The sequence below is a fragment of the Periophthalmus magnuspinnatus genome, chromosome 18 (genome assembly GCF_009829125.3).
Source record: "Periophthalmus magnuspinnatus isolate fPerMag1 chromosome 18, fPerMag1.2.pri, whole genome shotgun sequence".
Classification (NCBI taxonomy): domain Eukaryota; kingdom Metazoa; phylum Chordata; class Actinopteri; order Gobiiformes; family Gobiidae; genus Periophthalmus; species Periophthalmus magnuspinnatus.
The window spans coordinates 18,554,416-18,577,729 of NC_047143.1; the positions used below are offsets into that span (position 1 = coordinate 18,554,416).

General features: G+C 39.7%; 2 protein-coding genes across 4 annotated transcripts in view; one reads left to right on the top strand and one right to left on the bottom strand.

The window, feature by feature from the left end:
• The window catches only part of adam19a (ADAM metallopeptidase domain 19a), a 281,413-nt gene that overhangs the window by 43,432 nt on the left and 214,667 nt on the right, over positions 1-23,314 (bottom strand). The window lies entirely within an intron of this gene.
• The window catches only part of mllt3 (MLLT3 super elongation complex subunit), a 34,670-nt gene that overhangs the window by 5,665 nt on the left and 5,691 nt on the right, over positions 1-23,314 (top strand). For all 3 annotated transcript variants that reach the window (XM_055229040.1, XM_055229038.1, XM_055229039.1), the window contains exons 3-7: positions 12,194-12,276; positions 13,309-13,452; positions 15,106-15,144; positions 15,797-15,931; positions 18,122-18,670. In XM_055229040.1, coding sequence (XP_055085015.1) covers positions 12,194-12,276; positions 13,309-13,452; positions 15,106-15,144; positions 15,797-15,931; positions 18,122-18,670 — 950 coding nt within the window. The remainder of the gene's footprint in view (positions 1-12,193; positions 12,277-13,308; positions 13,453-15,105; positions 15,145-15,796; positions 15,932-18,121; positions 18,671-23,314) is intronic.

Below are 23,314 nucleotides of genomic sequence, written 5' to 3' on the forward strand. Positions count from 1 at the left end.
CCCTATCTTTATTTGACTTGCTGATGTGATGCTTTCTAATCGTTTTTACTGTCTTGAAAAGATAATTGCCTCTTTTGCTGTACACTGGGCAAAACTGATCTGGTTAGGTTTTCATTCTATTATCCTAATTAAGATTTTGATGTGACTCACTCCTACAACTTTACACATTATAAATCATAATTTCTTTCAAATACAAGTCATTTTTCACAATGTTTTTGGTGACTTGTTCTTAGAAAATATAATATTTGCTTAGGATAGAAAATCTAATAATCCAGTTTACAACATAAGCAAAAGGGGGGGGGAAATCTGAACAGAACTGAAGAAGTGGCTTGAATGAACAGCAAAACATCTTCATTCCTGCAACTTTTTGTCCAGTTGACAGACTTTATATTTTCTTTTGCTATGGATCATACCTGAACAATGGAGGAATTACACAGACATCTTTTACAACATAGGGGAAATCGGTACAAACACAAAGGGGACTTATTTTCAACAAGTTCTGATTAGATTTGTGCTTTTTAAAATACAAATATTTAGTTCACTATGCACATTTTAGTCCACAACCATTATCCCATGCATTTCAGAACATGTTTGTGGAGGTCTAAACTACAGGGTTTGTATCCCATGGAGACCGGATATTTTGCTAGTATTCACATAGGATTTAAATAATCTCAGTCTGTACAATTTGCTGATTGCAACCATTGAAATTTTGATTGGATTGTAATTAACCTTGCACTAATTAAGGATACTTGTGTTCACTTGTGCATGGATTTGATCCATATAGTGGCTGAATTGACATAAATCTAATAGTTTATTCCTGTATCACATGAATATTCTTCTAATTTATATGCATTTTTATAAGGTCATTCTTTTGAAAATTCTGCCAAGTCTAAGCTGTGAAGTGACTTTTATGTGAAACGTTATGGCAAATGAATACAGAACAGAAGCTAGAGGAAGCGTGCACGCTCTGATTATGATGTGAAATAAAAGATGACGGCAGGAGGAATAATAAAGTGCTCCCATAGTGCTCACTCGGCTGTGGGCCACGGAACTTATATGAGCTCTGGCTTTATTAGCTCCAACCTGTGCTGCTGTGCTATTCTCCCTATTCACTGTGCTTAGACTGACACTAGATTTTAATGACAGTATATGAATACTCTTATGTGAGTGACAACTATTATTATTTCAACTTCAATTAGCAGTGGCAGTAAAGTTCAAACTTTTCTCTTTGATTGGTGCAGAGGAAATAGTGACTCAAAGCTATGGTACTGAGAGTTTGTAAATGCCTTGGAAAACCCAGAATGTATGGTGGAAAATTTGGGAAAAATAAACTTGGAATTTGTAATGATGAGTTTGTGATGTGTTGTCGATGGTAGATTGAAATCTTGTTTTTTAGTCTTTTGTGCTACATTTTCTTTTTCTTTGACTTAAAAAATATAGAATTTGAAAATGATTGTAGTTTCTTAGTTTTTAGGTTGTTTTCTTCTTTGCTTTAAGTGGCTTTCACAAATGTATTTCTGAAGTAACACGTATTCCTTCTTCCGAGCTGTCAAAGCAACATCATCTTAAATTTAACTGAAAAGACATTTGAAACCATATACTCATAAATTCAGTTGGAAGCCTAGTCAAGTCCAACCGAGTGGGTAATATATTGCCTCCTGCAGCTTTAAAACAGCTCTGGTTTAGAAATGCTGTTTAAATCTCCATGAGTGCGTGATTCATGGCAGGCGGAAAGTGACACTTAAAAGATGAGAAGAAGCACTTTTTGGTGTGGACCGGGGGCATGCATCATGGTGGAAGCCTTCTCCTGTGTTCATTTAGCCTAATGCCTGTGAGCAGCTCCCATAAATCACACTGCTATCTCTTGATATGGATGCAGCTTCAAAGCTCTGAGGTTCTCCTAAAAGCTCTTTGATTACACAGTGCACAGTGAGTTTGGGCCGGGCCATCTCCACCCTCCTGCTCTGATAGATGAGATCTGCGGTTTAAGCCAGGCAGTGGTGTACTTCACTTCTCCTCAGGCAGAGACAAGATATTTCTACAAGTAAGAGGCTTTTTAATAAATGCATTCAGTATAAATATAAGGTTAAATATTTTTAACCTTATTTTTAATATCATTTTAGGGGCATCACAAACTAGATTTTTCCATGTAGACTTTAGAATCTAACATCAGTTACCATTTCAATGGTCTGCCACACCCTCATCTCCAAAGGAATGGTTGTATTACCTGAAATGTCCTAAGGCATGACATTAAACTCATCTATATCCATGCAAATAAGCAGACAAAGTTACAAGTCATATCTGCGGAAAGGTGATGCCGCTCACCAAATTAAAAGCACAGGTTGTTGCATAAATGATAGGTTTGTATCTAATTTCATACTGTGGAACATTTCAGGCAAAGCAGTAGCAGATGTATACAGTGCCATAGCTCAAAATCATCTGCTGCCTGCTTTTCCTATACATATATTTTTAGCGGCTCCTCAAGCTTTTATCTGTCCACTGTAAAACTGCCATTATCCCAAAGTGTTTACCTTTTCTCACTGTTGGGTTAGATATAGCTGATCTGTGCAAAAACAAGTCCAAGATGGCTCTCCTGCTCTTTGTTTCTTTTGTGTACAGTGTTAAGGCTGAGGGTGACTGACCATAGAAAGGAGCTTTTCAATCAGCAGCATGTCTCACATTTCCAGGAGGTCTTTAAACACATCATAATCACAGAGTAAACCTGTCTGAGTGCGCTTTCCGCACAATGTCTCGACTCCCAACAATCGCTTTTCCTTTTGACTTTTACGATCGGAGGAAATATTTGTGGCCTGCACTGTTACATCCTGTGTCTTTGTGGAAATCCGATATTTGCAATGAGGAGGAGTGGGGCATTAGGGAGCGAAGAGTCCATCCAGGGGCGAATTGACTGGAACATATTTTGGACTCGAGCTGATTTGTTAGGCACATGACAGCACATTGAGAGGGATGCTGGAGACAGAATGCTTGGGGAATTGGTGTTGAAGGAAGTGCTTTAGATGTGATTTTTTTTACCTCTTTGAATGCCTGAGGTTAGGTCAATTGTGTCTACATTGTGATGATAGTCATTATGTCAGTTGTTGACATTTTGTACATTATTTAGTGGCACATCATATACTGGATACTAGCCAAGGAGACTGCTTGGGATTTTGTCCATTGTTTTTGCATTGGTATTGCTATGTTTGGTGTCATTCTGTCCCGATGTGTCTGACAGGACTGGATCAGCTGTTGCTCTGTCAGTGACACTGAGTAGAGTAATGAGCGCTCATCAGTGTAACTTCCTTCCACTGATGGTTTGATTTGTGGCATGGTTCAGAGAAGCTGCCAGACACACATTAAGATTAATGACAAATCAGTCAGTAAAGCTGCCACCGCGCTTCATTATTGCCACGCAGTTAACGGGCCAGCGTTGAAGTGTTGCCATGGTGACGGCCAAATGGCAGCGCCGCTTCAACAAATGGAGGTAAAGAAGCTCTTTGGAAGTAGCGGAGGGGGTGCTATTTTGGCAATAGGCGGGAGCGGCTCACGCTGCTTAAGCACCTCATTTGAGACCTCAGCTGCCATTTAATCTACTCCGGAGATGGCATCTCTTCAAAGGTGTTTGTGATATTTCAGAGGATTGTCACTTTCATGGAAAGATGGAAGATACTGTAATGGGGAAGAAATGGCCAATCTGTGAGCAAAGCAAGCGTGTACCAGAGCTGATATGCTTTTTGTTCCAACCAAACCCCCTTTAAAGTCTGTTCTTAAAGGGCAGGGCTGGTGTCGCAGCTGAAAGGACAGGCAAACAAAGAGACTGTAATGGTTTGGTAGTGTACAATATTGGCTAATGGGATCATATGATATGCAATGTTCAGTCTCCCATGCTGTCTTCAAGATAAACTCTGCCATAGACACCATAGAGTAGGATGAGTCTTGCTCTTCCAGAAAGATTTGAAGAGATGTTCTAACATGACCTAATTTCTTAATGATGAAGTTAAGGAACAAAACAAGAGATGCATCGATCCTTTTTCAGTTCCGATACCAATTCTGATACTACAGCTTTACGTATCTGCCAATAACCTATATCAACAGATACCAGTGCAGAAACTGATGATAGCATTTCTTTCCTAAAAATAATCCAAATGTGTTATGTAACTGTTACTTACCCCTCAAGCAACTGCTGAACAACTATGTATAAATAAATTCAAACATTATGAGACTTTCTGACCTTTCTTTACGACCAGTAAATAGTATTACATGTCCAATCAGAATATCGGCTGAACCGATATTTGGAAGCCAATATCCATTTCAGTAAAATGTTCAGTATCGGCGCAGATATCTGATACCAGTATCAGATCGGTGCCTCCCTAAACAAAACACAACATAAGCACAACTTGAAAACTAAGATGTTTACAATGTTGAGAAAATAAAACTCAGGCTTGCTTGTACTTGCCCATTATTCCAAAATGAAAGCCATTTTAGTCATTTAGCTGGATTATAGTCACGCTAAACTTGACCCTCTTTAAACTTGATTAATTCCAAGCTAACACCAAACATCCTCCCACATCTGGTTAGGCAGAGGCGGGCTTCTCATTCCGACAACTGTAAGTGTGTGGAAGTAGACAATGAAGTGTTAACAGTGGAAGTGTATCTGGTTTCCCTGGAGAAAAAGAGCATTCTGTTAGCCAGATTGGCGACAGCGTAAGACCTCGCGGTGTACTCTGGCTCAGATTGATGCCTTAATGATTGGGCCAACATGTTAGCCTCTGGCCATCTCCTGGGCTCTCTGGTGAAGCCTTTTAACTCTGCGCGTCCTCCGCTCAGGCCTAATTTGCGGCTTGTGTGCACATACCACATAAGTCAAGTCACAGCTCTGACCTCTGCACAAGTCGGTGCTAGGAGAAGCCTCAGAAGCTGCAGCGCATTCCTCCGCTCTTTACTGTGGCCAGGAGCCTCCAAGCACCAGGATGCCACCAGTGAAACCCTCTCCACGCATTTCCTGTGCACGTGTGGGTATTGTGAGAAGTACGGTGACATCATCCCAACACCAGGCCCAAGCATGCCTTTTCATTCAACAGTGGAGAGATGAGTTGTGAGTGTTTGAGAGCTCAACCTGGAGTCAGCACATTTTGTTTCCTGCATTTCATAAAAAACCTATCAGCGGCCAAATTTGAATGCACAATTGCACAATTTACCCACTCAATTATTTTTTTTTACTTGTGACTCATTTTTTGCTTAAATCTCTTTTTAATATTTATCCCATTGATTCGGGTTCAGAGAAGTTGTCTCACCTTACACAAGCCTACTATGACTTTGCTCTGCTCATTTAAAGGTTGGGTCTCAACTTGTTCTGGTTGGGCTTATAACTTAGTGGCCTCAGGACTACATGCTACAAATTTTTTATTGAACACCGGCATTATATTTGATGGCACACTGTTAAAAGAAGGATTATATTTAACAATATACAATACTTGAGTTTATGAATGCCTTCATATAAAGTTTCATGCTAATCTAGTGGTTCTTTTTTCACTTTATTACACAGCCTTGTAGTGCCTCCTTTTACTGGCACAGGTAGGGATAGATGTTATGCCCAAATAATTTAGAAATTGTTTTTTAGGGTTTTTCTTAGTCAAATATTAAATTTTGATTGTCATATTGCCCAGACCTACACACAGGTTTTAGTTTTCTATTGTGCATTTATGCGTATTCCCAACAATCAACAGAAAGTCCTTTTACATTCACAAAAATGACTTGATAATATAATATATTGTTAACATTTTGTTTTTATTGTGTGTATATTAGAAGGGCCTACACAAAGTTTCCATAGCAACGTTGCTGCAACTAAAGTGACTTGAGAAATGCTGTTACAAATAATTGACATACTACAAATACATAAACATGAAGCATGTCTTTAGCAGATCATACAGTTTGTTCCTATTTTGTGTTTTAGCTTAAAGTGTGGTTTTGTTGGTGAATATTGTGAAACATACAAAATAACAACATGTATTGATTTTTGACATTTTGTACATGATGATTTCTCAGTGGAGAGCTCAGGACCTTAGACCCCTCACACTGTGCCCAATCTCCACTGTCTGGGCCAAATCAAAGAGCAGCAGGAATTTGCCCATAATTGTTTTACGATTCTTCAGAAATCATACCTCCTTGTATTAGCACAGCACAAAGACTGCAGCAGCGGGTCTGAGGGCTGCTGGTGCTGGCATGAAAAGAGTTGGAAAGGGGAGGGGGTCCGATCCAACCAAATAACAGGAACTGGGCTGTAAATGCCTGCTCTCCCTCGGTCTAGTCTAGTCAATGAAAGAGGTTAGAGGAAGTGGTTTATTGAAGCATGCTTTATATGGGCCGTCTGCTGCCACTCTTTCACTTTTCTCTCACTTGGCTCTGTCGTAAAACATTTGTCTTCCACTTCCACCACCAACCACTTTTACCTTCACAACTAGCCTCCTGACACTGATTGCATTTTGCAAAATGACAACATACAAACATATAAGTTATGACTTTTTCATATTTCTTATCTTTAAATAAGAGTTCTAGATTGCAGTATTTCTCTTCATACAGCGAATGGTGCATTATATTCAAAGTGCATTCTTTGTTCAAATAGTTGTAATGTGGCTTCAAGGTCATCTTTGGGGAAATTTCAAATAATAAGCTGTGCAGTTTCTTACATCAACAGAATTCCAATTATTGAGCCATAATCATATTTGGAGGAATTTGTACTTGGTATCTGAAAAGCTTAGAAATGGTGTTTCTTTGGAAATGGATCATTTCAATCTTGAATGGCTAGAGACCTTGTAGCTTAATGGATGAATGGTTATATAAAAAAATTGAATTGGTCATCTAATCTAGTCGAAAAACACAAGGACCATTCCTAATCAGCCAAAATACTAACAGATTCCGGCCACAGTGGACCCTGAAGAGTGACTAATATTGACCACTTTATCCTCAGTCAAAGGTGACCTGGGAACTTCATGTTTTCTTTTCCCACACTGTCAGTTCATTGTTTGTAGTCAAACCCATAAACAACAAGATAAATGTGATGGTAGCAATCGGATGGTAAATCACACATTTGCCCTGTCAACAAAATAAATATGACCTCTACTGTTAGCACATTAGTGTTTGAGAGACTTATTTTGATTTACACAATTATAACTCAATAATACTCTTTATGTCTCTGAAATGTTGTAGTGACTTAATGCAAGAATTGAGAACAACTGTGAATCGCAGATGAAGCCTTAGGGGACACTGAATGTTGCTGTAATGTACCAAGAGGAAAGTAAGGCTCGAGAGGCTGACATATATGGAGGACAAGGGACAAACGTGTGCCCTCTTTATTAGTGTGTAACAGAAGAGTGCACACCTGACATAGCTCAAACAGGGACTTACACAGTGAATGATGTTAAGCAATGTGTTTTTGGCAAATTATTGACTGTTGAGATTCCAATTTATTGGCTTTAAAGAATAAAAATATCTTAGTTTGACAATGGCAAATATGGAAATGTGGAAATGCAAATTAACCGTGTGAACTTGGATGGGAATAGAGCATCTGCTGGCAGCACCCTTGGGTCCTGGGATTGGGAGGATCAGGGGAGTTGGGAGGGCTTGTAAGATGATGCAGCACATGTCCAAACAGATACACATAATGGTTCTCCAAGGAAAATCCAGCAGTGTGACTGGTTTGTCATAGGACTACTTTAAGGAGTATCCCCTGGTTCCCGACCCCTCTCCTCACCTCTGGTCCTCTATCCTGCTTCCATTAGCCATTGTCCCTTGTGGTGGGTGGGGCCTCAGCATCCCCTCTGGTGTGTGCAGTACCAGTAGCTTTAATAACACAGTCATTCATGGTTTTATAGACTTATTTGAAAGATCACACTGCAAACTTGTTTATTTTATTTGCAATCAGCTGTTATGTTGCCTTGATGTTTTTTTTTCAATAGTCTTTCATGAATCGGTTGTTTTAATTATCTATTGATACATTTTGAACTGGAATGTAATGCATTTTGATTAGTAATGATCTAGACATGACTTCAAGATGATAATTAATTTATATTGTTTTGAATAGCACCCCATACTTGACCTCAGATCAACCTTTAACTGTGTCTGTGGCCTATTTATATTGAGGCTGCTGCCACGCTAAAGTGACTGCTTTGGGGTCGCGCACTTCAATTTCTGCAGATAAAGCTTGTAAAGCTTGATCCTGCAGGTTATAGGGTGCCATTCTGAGCTGATTAGTCCAAGGTTTTTGGGATCACTAGTACCCCTGCCTGACAGTGGCTAAAAACTGCAGTGAAAGGTTGTTTTTTAAAGAACTCTGCGTGGCTGTCCAGAGAGCCCACCCTACAGCGCTCCTAATCACCACCCTCTAATGTTAGAGAAGCTCATATCATGACCACTTAATGTTTCTGTGTCGCACTAATGAGGAGACCAAATAAAGGAGCCACTGTCGTATGAACATGCCAACGGTCGCTCCAAGGCTTTGTTTGCTAAGAAGCCCTGTGGAGGTTGACATGTTCATAACTTAATCTTTTTAACATTTCCATCTGTAGTAATCTGGTGTGAGGGGTCATAGATATTACATCATATATACATTCGTTATCTCTTCACAAATAACCCCAGTATTTGCACTCACTGGTGGTTTTCAAATTCTAGAATGTGTTACCAGATGGGGAGTCAGATTTCCTTTAGATAGCACTGCATTTGCCATGAAATATCCAAACTCAATTCAAATGTTGAACCTGATCATTTCTCTTTTTTTTTCTAGTTCCAATAATTCACTGTATTACAACGTAAATCTGCAGTATTCATTTTAGCTGTTCCCATTTGTATTAAATATTATTGGCCTATAGAATGTGTTAATGTTGTCTGAAATCCAGCAATACAGTCTAAAATGGAGTACATTTATTTAGCATAGCAGATCCATAAAATTGTACATTTGATTTAAACTTAATCCAACAATTCAAGCATAGTCATGTGCATACGTCTCTGATTTTCTAAAGACCAAGCCTTTACTTTTTGCAGACCTCTAGTTTATAAAAAAGAAAAAAGAACAGATTTTAAAGTCAGCCAGCATGTGTGAAAGCATGTCACATGTTTTGGACTGCGTGTTAAAGCATATAGATCTAGCACAGAGGATTTGCCTGAATTTGAATAAAGGAGAATGTCTAGCACATAGCTGATGCCATCTGGCATTTAACTTACAGCCAATAGCTTAATTCCAACCAGTGCACAGGAATGTCACGATCACAGTATAAAATGTATGTATTGTGATTATTGTGAGGAGAAACATCACTATTTGTACAGTTGACTAAAAATGATGACTAAAAATACAATGTTTATTATTATTCAGATACTCTTATATAGTCTTATACCTTACCATTCGGAGTCTTGTTTGTAAGTAACTTTATGGAATTAAACTTTCTGAATGTTAATAAAATTAAAATTAACCTAATTCATGATTATCATTTAACCAAGTAATCCGCACGTGCCTCAGTCACATTATGGCTGAATGATTTGGGAAAAATATTAAATTGTTATTTTTTCTGAAAAGCATTGCGATTGTGATTAGATTTGTGATTCATGTTTTTAATTAACGTTAATGTTGACATTTTTAGAAGAATTGACAAAAAGACTGAAATATGAAATGGCAAACCAATACAAGAATCATATTTCATAACATTGTTATATAGGTTTAGACTACAGGGTTACCTTTTTATTTATTTATTGGTTTATTTGACAGGGACAGTGTACATTAATAGCATTGCTGCAAATGCACCAGAATTAGCCAAAAGGCTATTTTTCATCCTTTGTCCCTGGACAGATGGCAAACCTGTCTCCCTAAAAACAAGAGTAAAATATTATAAAGTGAAAATTACAATATAGTATAGAATGCAGAATAACACTGGTTATATGCAGGATATTATGCTTGAAAGATTGTAGCCTTCACTCAGATTGCAATTTCAACTAGACAAGGCAAGTTTATTTGTATGACACAGTTCTTACACAAAGTAATTCAAAGTGCTTTACAGAATAAGAAGGACATTAAAATCACACAAATCAAAACATATATAACATTAAAACAGAAGAATGCAGAATAAAAACCTTTCAATCGTATGCACAGCTAAACGGAACTGTTTTGAGCCTGGATTTAAACATTGTCAAAGTAGAGGTCTGTCTCACATCTTCAGGAAGATTGTTCCAGGTTTTAGCTGCATAAAACTCAAACGATTAGATTGTGATTCATCTCGCTGCCCTAAGTCCCACACATCTCGGCAGTCAAGGTATGTGATTTTTGTTTTTGTATACATGTGCTGGTAAAATGCTGCATTAGTATTCCACTGATATTGTGTACTGTTTTGGTCCCTAGAATGAGAATATAACTGAACCTTTCTTCAGAATGTGGAGTCAGCTCTTTGTGTCGCGCCGCGTTTGTGCCTCATTACAAACCAGTCTGTGTTCAGAGGGGAAATACATTGTGACTGGCATTGTTCTGTGATTGGCACCTCTGTTCATACCCAGGGCACCTTTTTAATGTACCCTTGGCCCCCCTGTGAAGGCATCTGGGGGAACTGGCCACAGCGTCTCACAGGTCAGCGGGTGCATTGTGTCTCAGGCCTCTAAAATGCTCCTCCAGATCATTTAACCTTTTTAACATGAACCAAACCAATTGCTTGCATTAGGTCATCTTGACATTTGCTTGTTTTTGCAAATCATGTTCTTAAAATTAGATATAGTTCAACATGGATTTTTATAACTGATACAATTTTGGATGTTTGTCTTGTACTGTGTGCCGAAACGGATTTTAAAAATCCTTAGCAAGGCCTACAGATTTATGTCAAGTTTACAAATTAACCTTTCTGGATTACTCGTTGCATGACTGTGTAAACAGGGTTGTCAGCTAATTGATACTAAAACTACTATTGAAACTAAATACTCATTTGAGGAGGTATTGATACTAAAAAAAAGTCATATTCACAGGACAGATATGAACCTTTACCGAATAGCTTTAGAATGATCTTTAGCTTAAGTATAAGACCACATAGATTAATATATACATGTCTACCACTATGGAACATACCTGAACAACCCAGGGATTACACAGATGTAAAATAAAAGAAAGTATTAGTATTAAAAAAAATAATAATTTAAACAACAAAGATTATTTGGGTAAACTTGATATTTGTATATATTTATATATAAGTTTCCATTCGGCTCCTACTCCTCTTCTCTCTTGGTTTACCGTGAGCCGCTGCAGTGAATGGGGTCTTTAAGCACTGTTGAAATTAAACTTGACCCTCTTGGACAATTAACTCTAACCCATAATATTTACTCAGCAGTATTGGGTTTTGAATGGCCTGGCCCCAGCTCTGAGCTAGCGCAGCAACCATCAATCATCTACAAGGCTTTGGATTAGGGGCGCATGACATGAAGATGTTTAAGAGGGGTCAATTTTGTACCATTCATTTTGCAGTGAATGGGGTCAGGAGGTAGCAAAAGTAATTTTTTACCCATGAGAGCAATTCAACTGCTTATCTCAATTGTATAGTTTAGAATTGTCAGAAAAGTGTTAATACTACAAACATATTATGCTCAAATAAGTAATTGGCAATTGCTCCTAAAAATTGAACCTAAAAGACCTCCTTATTGTAAATAGAATTGGACATGGAGAATGTTGTTTTTGTTGGTAGCCTCTTGCCTATCCTTCATTCATGGTTGTATTTAGCTGTATTCTCCAGAGTGAGTTGAAGGCTGGCTGACAAACAGTGCCCTCGGGGCGAGCACACCTGAGCTGCAGCCGACTGTTTGTCTTTGGGTTCTCTTGGGGAGGAATGGCGAGGGGGGCCGTGAAGGTGTGGAGTGCTCTGTGTGCTGGGTGTGCTTACCTAGTTTAAAGCTCGTCCTTATTTTAGTGAGATTTTGTTTATCGATATATCGGCACAGGTGATGGGAATGTGGTTTAATGAGGTCTTAGGAGAATTAAGCAGATTCACCTGCTCCATAAGTCTGTGCAAGAGGAAAGGAAGGACTATAATAAAGTGGCCCACGATTCCATATGTCAGAGTGGGAGTCTTCTGAACTGAACTGGGACAACAATATATTGGCTTGTTTGATTCACAATTCAACTTTTTTTTCTTTTTTCCATAATTTCTTTTGTTAATTTCCCACTTTCTATACCTTACAGTTTGCAAGGACCCACCTTACAAAGTGGAGGAGTCGGGATACGCTGGCTTTATCCTGCCCATCGAAGTTTACTTTAAAAACAAGGTTTGTATTTGAGCATCAGGGAACTTGAATGTGAACTCTTACTTTTATGTGTTGCATGTAGAACCACAGTGGGAATATTATAAATTTCCACTAGTCCACAACCCAGATACTACAGTTCTCAAGGAAATTTATTTACACATGTTTAAGGACATTTAGTCTTAGAATAGACTTCAGGTTAAGCAGGAATCACATTCATTCAATGGAGAATCTGAGAAAAGTTTTGTGCACTAAAATATGATATAATATGTTATAAGTATGTTGAATTGTGCAAAACGTTCTATGTTCATGTGCACCAACAAGTCAGCACTGCACCGATTCTCTGGGAAGCTTTAAAACGGCTCTGTAGTCTGTATAGAACTTACTTGCTGTCAAGATCGGCAGCCCCATGCAAAATAATACAACCTGAACGATGATGGCGGCGCCCACTGCAACTTCCGGAATAAGGTGAATAGGAGAAGTTTCACAGTTGGTTTAATGAATGCATAAAGTGAGACTGCAGAAAATGGCACAGCTGTATGTTTTAATGGGAGCTATGACATTATTCATAATGGAGTGTATTTTAGACTTTCTCATTGTAAGAGGAGAGAAAGGAGCAGACCTTGTACCAGCCTTTCAAAGCTCCTTCATTTTTTTGCCGTAAAATGTCCCTTAATGCAAAATTCTACTCATGTTTTTTCCCTTTCATTTTGTCTTTGTTGGAGTGGATTAATGCTTTTTGAAAGTACATTTCTAAAATGGGTCAAGGTCACAGAGCTTCATGCATACGGAGATACATTTTATATTAACAATTGCATGCACTTAAACGCTAATAAAGGACAAAGTAGGTCTGTGCATAATTGTGATTACTCAACTGCCAAATGTTCACCAGTTCAAATCTTCAAGGATACTTCAAAGAAAAAATACTTCTAAAAGACAAAAAACTAAATGTTATAATGACTTGAAAAAATGAATAGGAGTGCCTCCTTTGTTATATATTAATACACGGGAAATATAGTTCTAATTATCTTTATGCTAATGATCGGTACTTTTCAGGAAGAACCTAAGAAAGTGCGCTTTGACTACGACCTGTTCCTGCACTTGGAGGGCCACCCACCTGTGAACCACCTGCGCTGCGAGAAGCTCACCTTCAACAACCCCACAGAGGAGTTCCGGCGTAAGCTACTCAAGGCCGGAGGGGTATGTTTGCTCTTTGTGTACTGCGTGTGTGTGTGTGCGTGTGTGTTCTCCTGGGACCAAGAGGTGAAGACAAAGGTGTAATTGAAGCCCAACAAGTTATAATGATCTACTTTTCTTGTTGAGAGAAGTACAAGTTGTCTGGTCCACGTTGTCTTACTTAGAAATGGTAGAATAGTTTATACATTTTACCATTTTTAATAATGCCATCATATAATTCTATTAAGAGCCTTTCCCTTTTAGATAATTCAATGTTTATTACAGGTATCAAGCTTTCTTGTGTAGGGCTGTAATGATGTTACTAAGTTTCTCTGAAACAAAAAACACCAGGTCCATTCTACAGACCTCAAACTGGTAGTTAACTGTATTGATTGAACCATAAACTCCATTGTCAGTCACATGTTGGTGAACAGGACTGTAATTGTCGGTTATATTTATACTACATTGACAAAGACACGGAAACTAGGAGGCACCACTTACTGATACATTTAGGCAGCGTTTTGTGGCAGAAGCTTGTGGATACAAACCATCGTCAGATACAGGCCCAAAAAGCTTTGTTTGGCTGAGCGCACTGCAGCTGTCAGCATCAGTAATCTGAATACAGACCAAATGTTATTCATTCACACTATTGGTGTTACAAAAGGTGTAACCTATCCAGCTTTTTATCTCCTCCACTGTCCTCAGGAGCAGCTAATGGGTGTCATTGCTTTGGACGTTAGTTGGAGCTCCCTTACAACACCTCAGTCCCTGCAAGGTTCTGTCTGCGGAGAAAAATAGCTCCTTATTTACTTATGTACTGTTATAAAGCCAACTGTTTTAGTCCATGAGATTAGAAAGTGACAAAAATATGTCCCTTTTTTAAATGAATCTTTCAACCTAGTAGTATGATGTATGTTTTATTTGATGAGCCATGTGCAGAACAGGGGAAAGCCTCTGGATTAATACTTATCACGCCTCAAATGGACATGTTTACAGCACACAGTTATTATTCCCTGTCCCCTGCTCTTCCAGTCTTTACGGTATGGCCTATTGTTCCAGACAGTTGTGATAAAGTGGCACTGGTTTCCCCTCTGATGCCTCCTCAGTGTCTGCTGCAGCCAGTGCATTGGCCCTGAGCCAGCGGTCCCCTGTAGTCAGGAGGTTTTATGACTTGAGCTAAGTGCTCTCTATTTACATTGCAGGGCAGTCCTTCTCTCCATAGAAAGGGTTTCAAATGCTGACATAGACCTTGCCCTGACTCTGTCACCTGTGGGACACCCATCGCTGTAGTTTAACACTGGACTCTTAACACTGTATTTAGGATCAGGGCTGTACAAGCTTTATGACATGTTCTGTAATGGACACATGAAGAAATCACACATCTGCTGTGGAGCGTAATACCACCTTAGACTTGAGATTTGTTTACTAATTTGTTTCTTTTTTTTTCGTTTCATTTGGGCAACTCAACTTTTTTCTTCTTTTCCATGATCATATCAACAGCTCTTTTATTAGGAAATAAGTCCCTGCTGTTACAATAGAGATAAATAACAAGGGTAGAGAGCTAAAGATATTCATCTGCAATACTTTATATCTTAACAAGTCAATTTATTTCTTGTTTAATAGCAGTGTGTCATCATCATAATATTGTGATTTTAAAATGCCTGTTGTCTTCTGCAGCAGCGGGATCCTCACAAGAGAAGTTCAGAAGACTCAAAAGTAAGTTTTCCATTTGCTCCCTGAAGAAAAACAGCTAGACAAAGTCAGATCCAGTTCCAGACCCAGCTGTAGCAGAAGCTCACCTCGGCCTCTTACTGAAGCAGCTGTCACCACTTTGTAATGGCCACGACATTCTCCAACAAAAACAGCCTCTGAACGTGTCTGTGCCCACACTCACCACTTTGATACCAAGGATCAAGTCATTCTTTCACTTCTTAAAACTACTATGTTCGTACTAGAAGTGGGTCATAGAAATAATTGAAATGGCTCATATTTGAATTTCTTTAATACACACAAATGTTCAAGACATAGAAAGGCCATTTGGCATTCCATAGCAATCCATCCATCACCAATGAACAATTAACTTTCAAACTGCGTTTTGACAGCAGATAACTTTTCAATTAATACAAGAGGCATGTGAAAAACATAACAGAAAAAGGAGCTTTGCACTCCCAATTGGAAAAAATGCATGTTGAAGGGGTTTAAAATGTGGCTGGTTTAAATGAACACTCAAACTTGTCGATGTTCCATACACTGTCTTGAGCACTACTTCCTGCCATATCACATTAAGACTGAGTCCTACTTTTTCCACTGTAGCACAGACACTTTTCATCAGGCCAAGCTTGTCATAACAGTACTTCTCTCCTTTCAGGTAATGGTGATGCAGGAAGGCTCTACGTCCCTGTTCGGACAGCACCTCAAGCTGCCCACGCTCCCCAACAGCTCCCTGACCTCCTCCTCCTTCACCTCTGACCCCAAGAAGAGCAAAAGCTTCCACCCATCAAAGGTCATTTCTTTTTGTCAGGTCATTTCTTTTCTTTCCCAGTTAGCACCCTGAGCGAGATAGTGGACCACTGCTTGTGCTCACCCCACCTCCCTTAAACTCTTCACCCCTTCAAAGTCTCCCGACTCTAATCCTCGCATACTTGGCAGGTTCAAAGACGTCCGAAGCAATTTAAACTCCCCAGATTTTCAAAAGCATTCAACTTTGGTTCCAGCAAAAACTATATCTTGGCCGGCGTTCAGACATGAGCGCTTACTGTGAGTCGTGCTGTGAATCTCTGTCAAAGCTGTTGGCCCAAAGATGTATAAGTTTAGCTTTTCCTGACCCCTCTGACCTCAAAGCTAAAAACAATCCTATACAAATCTGAAGGAAAAATGAGTGAAGATCTCTCCAACCATTATGTCCTAAATCACACTGCGCTTCAATAACGTGCCATGTTTTTTCCATTAAGATATTTTTAGTGGCTAAAAAACGGTGTCCATTTTAGAGGTAGGTTCGGAGAGGCCCGCTTCACATGGAATCGCTTTCCAGTCTAAACACTGTGTGATGAATTACCCGAGGAGCAGGGGGTCACGCACACGCACCCACTCACTCTCTACTGCAGGCTGTCATCACTCTTGTTTATAATCAAGATAAATAATACAACTAACTGCTGTCATAAGTCTTATTCATATCTGCACACTCCCCACTTGCATGCTAAAATACTACCAAATAAAAGTATTTATATTATAACAACCAGCATACCATATAGGTGTCAAGGAAATATGCTGGAATTAAACAATTCTACTTGTTTGCTACAGTCAGGTACTGGTACTGGCAATCAAAATGAATGTTATATCTCTGACTTGATAATAATTTGATTTATTTATTTTTAGTTTACTTGAGCAATCAGTCTTTTAACTTTCTTACTGTTGTTTACTTAACATAATTAGTGTTATCCTGTTCATCCATCATAAATCCATCATTATAAGAAGACAGATCATGGAAATATAGGTAAAATTACACACTATATTGTGCCATAGTTGAAGTCTTGTTTTATCCAATGTCTTCTAAGTTACTGTCACTACTGCATATTTCATAGTTATGAAATCCTGTTGCCTACAGTCCCTATTCCTGATCTTCCTGAGGGTCCATAAACTCTGACTACCTACTGATGCGCTGCTGTAATGACTGGATCCCACAGATGAGTTTGGTACTGGTTAGACCCTGGCAGTAAACTGACTGGTGTTTTTTTTGTTGTGGGCATAGCCTTTACTGCTATGGAAGGCATGCTAGCCTCTTAAACTGAGCCGGCAGTTTTACATCTTGCAGGTCGCAGGGTCAGCGGCTGATAAAGCAAATGAAAGGGCTGCAGAGGTGGCCGGCCACTCTGGTAACACACACTCTGTCTAGACGCTGTAATGGCTTTAGTGCATTGATGAAATATTGACAAAAGGCTGGAGGTGAGACCCTGGGACAAACGGCCCTCGGTGCATTTCCTCTTTTCTCCTGGCGGCTCCCTCGCTCTCAAAAGGAGTGTTGAGTTTGCTCTTTAAGCCCATACATGCAGAAATAAGAGGCGGATTTTGATTTTGGGCCCTATTCACTGTCCTTAATGCCAAACCACAGGGTGCCATGGACATTTTGCTTGTATAAAAGGAAGAGGATTAATCTCTGGTGTGTCTGCTTCTACTGGTGTTGTTTGCAGCCACAGAGCTGTACTCAAAGCCAAATGTCAACACAGAATCAGAGAGCTGGTGGAACACTTTTTCCCTTTTGGCTCCACAGACCAGAGTCTCACAGTGGCTAATTGCATCCTCACCTTTATGCTTGCCCACTGACCTAAAGCTGGATTCCCCCCTTTCTCTCCAGTAAGCTTTTCAGCTCAACTTTTTTCTTTGTTACTAAAACCTGGTTCAGCACCTTGCTGTTGATACTGAAGATTTCAGGATCTTGCTTCTACTTGTTTGAAGTTTCAACATCATTATTTGTGCGATTGATGTGTAGCCAACTTTTTTAAAAAGCAACATAACATGGCATAGGTGTTGCTTTACATCTTTTACCACAGTTGCCATTATTGTTTTTGGATGCTTCAGTAGTATGTTTCAGTATCAGTATTTCAGTATCTGTCAATGAGAAAGAAAGTGTGACATATATCTATTATAGTCCCTTTGTTTTAATCATGTAATATATGTTGTGTCCCTGCCTCCACAGGATGGATCCAGAGGAAGCAGTGCACTCCTCACCACAGCCACGACCACCAGCACTAACAGCAGCAGTTTTTCCAAAATCCACAAGCCCTCCAAGGACCACAAAGACAAGCCTCCCAAAGACTTGAAAGAGTCCAAAAGTGCCTTCAGAGACTCGGGCCCCAAAGAACCTGCCAGGAAACCCAAAGAGAACCAGCCACTTAGGGATGGAAACCCTAAGATAGGGTTCAAGGAACCCAAATCTATATCCAAGGACCACCGGACTGAAGGCATGCATGGAACAGGGCCCAACAAGCGCCACGCGGGCCATGACACCGACGATCACATCACAAAAAAACGCAAAAAGGGATTTGTGGACTCCTCAGGGAAGCAGTCCTCAGATGCTCAACATTTAGACAAGAAACTTTTGAAGGAGCGCTCGCAGATACGAATGAGTAAAACACGACCAGAGCTAGAGGAGGCCGAGCGCAGGAAAGGATCGACTCTGCCTCCATTTCAGGAATTAGTGGACCCTAACGATTCAGACATGGACGACCACTCGGTGAAGTCTGATGTGAGTACAACACATTATATTAAATTGTGCTTGTGCATATTTCTGAGTCTATACAGAGTCTATACAGAGACAATGGTTCTACAACCTTCTTAGACAAAATAATTTTGGATCAGATTGAATAATTTACATTGATATTATTTCAATGTCTTGTTCTTTGCTTTCTACCCTGGCTCGGTAAACTGCATTTAGTAGGCACAAAATCTACTGTATGGTATTTCCATTTGCATTTGAATGTTTTTATTACTACCAGCACACAGACCAGAACGTTATTTTCTCATTTGTGCATAATAATAGGGCTGTAGTTGTTTAGTCGATCGAAAAAAAACATGTACACTTAGAATATTAAGATCATAAGGATTTGCATTCACAACAGCAGAAAGGAGAATGTATGGAGTGAGTTAGATTGGAAGTGACTGGATTGTTTTAATGACAATGCTGTTTTTTAATAATTCTCTGATTACATAGTTGTTTTTGTGCAACTCTAGATCTTAAAACTTTTGCTAGTGCCATGTCTTCTTTTAATCAATTCATCCATTCATTCATTGATATACAGGCCATACCTTTAGTCAACCACAACCCTACATAATAATTACAAAATGCACAGCCAGCCTGCGCACATTACCAATGAAGGCTCTTAGCTTCACTTTAACTTTAACTTATAAATTGCTTCTCCTGTGAACAGCTAATATTACAACTTTACCACTCTCTCATACAACCACTTGACAAAACCCAAACTATCACTTTACCCTTTAGTACGTTTTTAGTGTCGGACATATTCCATTTGCACTGCAATCTTCTGTCATCATGAGGGTTTAAGCAGCAGCTGTGTGACCTCCGCAGCTCTGGGTTATAACAAGAATGTACCATCGTCACTGTTTCAAGGCTTTTTGGGATTTGTTGGTGGCCTCAGTCTGCACGGTAGGCCTATAAACCCCACTGACCAACAGGGAAAGAAGCATCATAAAGGGTGGTCCACCAGGTTCCGGGGGTCCAACTCAGGGGGATTGAAAGCGGAGGCAGGGAACCAACCAATAAAAAAACAGTAATCATTTCAGCATAAGAATTTACAAGATGATGCCCTGTAACTGTAGAAATTAGAAAGCCATAATAGAGCTGCCATTTTCATTTTTTCTTCAATGGGCTGACTTTGTACTGGGTTGCCTTGGTCCACACGCATTTCAGAGGAACCTCCCCATAAAGAAGGGCTGTTTAAAAGCCAAATAGCGCCTAGAAAGATTTATGGTTTTACAACACCTGAGGAGAAAAGAGAGACGTGGCCTTGAATAGCACGGCGCTCCCCTTTAATCCTTTTAGCCTTTTCAATGAAGGCAAAACGGCCGCATTTGTGGAAAGAAGTCCAAGGAGTTTTCTTTTATTCCAACTTGTTTTCGTTTCTATTGGGCGACGCTCATGTGAAGTGCAGTTCTTGGTATACTAGCAGCCTGTTTAGTGCAGGGACTTATTACTTAGTGCTGAGCAAACCTGTGTTTTGTCTGCACTGCCTTTTAACTTTTCCCACACAGAGCTTGGTGGTTCGGGAGGGATGTGGGGGGGGGGGTCAAGCCGGTTGTAAAAGGGGATGTGGGGTGACAAATGCCAGGTGTCCAGCTCTCTCCACGCCAGCAACCCCGGTGGCCCGAGGCAAAGGAGCACACATTTGATGGAGCGGCAGCACAAACCGAGCAGGAAATGTGGATGAGGTGATGACACCCGGGCAGAGCAGGCGGCCATGTTGGCAGGAAGCACATGCCTGGGGTTCCCATAAGTCCTGGAAATCCTGGGATATAGCGCATCAATATTTCTGTGAAGAACTCATACATGCATACTGAACATGCAAGTTATGATTAGTCCTGTGGGCTTATTTCTATGGCTTTGTTTATTAAGTTCTTGTGAAAAAATCAATCAAGTTTTATCATTTTTTTGTTTTGTTTTTATTATCACTTTTATCATCACAGTTCAATGCAAATGTCTGCACTTTATTAGTTAATGTTGGACAAAGGAATACCTGATCTATCTATGTCTATTTACAAAAGGCAATACAATAGGTGTGCTCACACTGAAGCCGTCAAACATCTTTCCTGCAACTGAACTCCACAGATGATTTTGATTTTGAGGTTATATGCCGTTACATTTGTGGAATATTGTATCCTTGTGTCTATTCCATTGTCCTTTAGAAATGCCTAATAGCATAACATTTTAATGTTAATAATTGAAAAAACATACATTTGTTTGTTAGACTTTGTAGTGTTAAATTTGAATAGGTCTTTACTGCACAGGCCCTGATACAAGGGAGCCCTTTGTTGTAGCGCGCCCACAGTGTCAGAGTCAAAAGCATCTTAATTCCCATTACAGTTGTTTTGTTTATTCAGCGCTTGTTGGATTAGACAGGCCGATCAAATGGTCTTGTTTGCTGCATTTCTCTGGTTGTCCAGGTCGGGCCAAGAGTGAGGAGGGGAAAGAGTCAGATGCCACGGCTAACTGTTATTTATGGCCTTTAAAGAGAGCGGCTTTGGTGGCTTTGAGTTGTGGCGGACAAAAGCCCTAAAAAGGAGCGCGCTTAGATTTACGACTGTGAGAAGGAGCTGTCCCGTAAAACTCCACACCAGCTGTGTGCTGTTTGTTGGCAAGACGCAACAACTATTCAAGCCTCTGCCTTTTGTCACTGCTCTTTCTCATCAGTCTTCAGCCAATCAGGGCACACTAATGCGGTGTTTGCTGTAGCAGTACTATCATAGGATCATATTATTTTGACTGATGTTACACTTCCAGCACCGAAGCTTCCCTAGTCTGGAATTGAGATTTTAGAAGATGTCATCACAATTTTACTGGCTATTTTCTGAGCACCAGTGCATGGTTAGCTTCTTGTCTTCTGTGTTTTTTAAGCAAAAGGCAATTTTCAGCTAGGGAAAAGCTACTGCTCTGCAACATAAAATATTTTGGCTTGTTTTTATTGTTTGATAGAAGACATCATGCATTTCCCAAACTGCATGAAGTCTGCCTGAGTGAGCTGCTTATTTTTGGTTCTTAAAAGGAGTGAGCCACAAAGTGTATGTTTCAAACCACTAGTGTGTAACCATGGTGTAAACAGCATGCATATCCTGGCTCTGCTCTTCTGGTTGTGTAGCCTTTTCCAATTTCACAGCTGCTGCTTCCTTATTGGACACAGAAATCCATGCAGAACAAGAAAGCTTTATTGTAATGGACAGGCGCTTCATAGTGAATACTATAATAATAACAAATCTGTCTGGTCACTTCAGACAGAGCCTGGTGTTTGTCTAATATGTGGTGTCCCTGAGCTGCTGACTCACTCTGATGCTTCTTCAGCCGTTTCCATGTGGATGCCTCATAAATGGTGCAGAGTGTCAGAGGTCTAAGAGTCTAAGGAGCCAGGCTGAGCTATAGCTAAGACTCCCATCTTAAGTCTCAAATTATTATGTCACCTCTCTTACATGAAGAAGACACATTTATCCAGTGGTTAGTCATGTTCATGAGCAGTGACTATTTTAAACTGGCTCAGAGTGGTGCTGTGCTGTAGTTGTGGGACTCACTGTGTCAGAGCTGCACAGAGCAGCTTTGTCACATGTGGAACAGAGCTTTCAACATTGTCTAAGATGTGTTACCTTTTGACAACTCTGTCTCAGTACATGGTTTCTGCCTGTGGCTGTAGGAGATGTCGCAGACTGCTGTGGCTTCTTCAGTTTCATACAGATTATCAGTGATGTTTATTGCAGTGCCCAGTATGTATCTATATATTGTAACCAAAATTTGCACTATGTATTTTTAAGTATTTTATTTGATTTTTAAGCATATCTTTTTTTTACTTTGTGCATGCCCTTATTTGTATTTGTATTTATTCAGTGTGTTTTATGTTTTATGTTGCACTTTATCACCAAAATAAGTTCCTAGTTTGTGAACTGTGTTCACAAACAATGGCAATAAAAGGATTCTGATTCTGATTCTGTATTGTCCTGCGCTCTTGTGTGAAATGTAAACAACATGCCTTCACCTATTTTGGCTTACAATGCTGGTGGCTAACTCCCATTCTTGCTGGTGCTGGTGGTGGTATAATCAGAGTTATAACAGACATTTCCTGAATTTTGCATCTCAAGCCTCATAAGAGACTGCCAGCTGGACACTGCTCACCATATTGGGGTGAGTGTGTCCATTGATTATGTTGGTGCCACTCACACCAACACAAGCAGAAACATTTTCCAAAGTGCTGAGTCCCAAGCCGTGCTACAGTAAGTGCAAACTGGAGCCGCTGCCAGAGTGAGTACTTTATGAGGCGCTAACATGAAATGTTAGCATGGGTGCTAAAGTGATGAGATGGACACAAAATAAACAGAGACAAATTGAATGTCTGTGGTGTCCCATTGCCAATAAATATGTTTTTACTGAAAATGTCTGTTTAGTAATTTATGACACATATTGTGAAACAAAGGATATTTTTTCCATAATTTGAGGGAGCATACAAAATAGGACTTGGCAATTAGATTCACTGGTTGTTGTTGCTGTTTCTGGATTCGGCCTAGGCACAGGCATTACACATGTGGTTGTTATGGAAGGCATGTTGTTAAAATCCTACTAACCTGTATATTGTAGCTTTCCTCCAAGTGTTTTGACTGTATGTTGTGTATAAAGGCA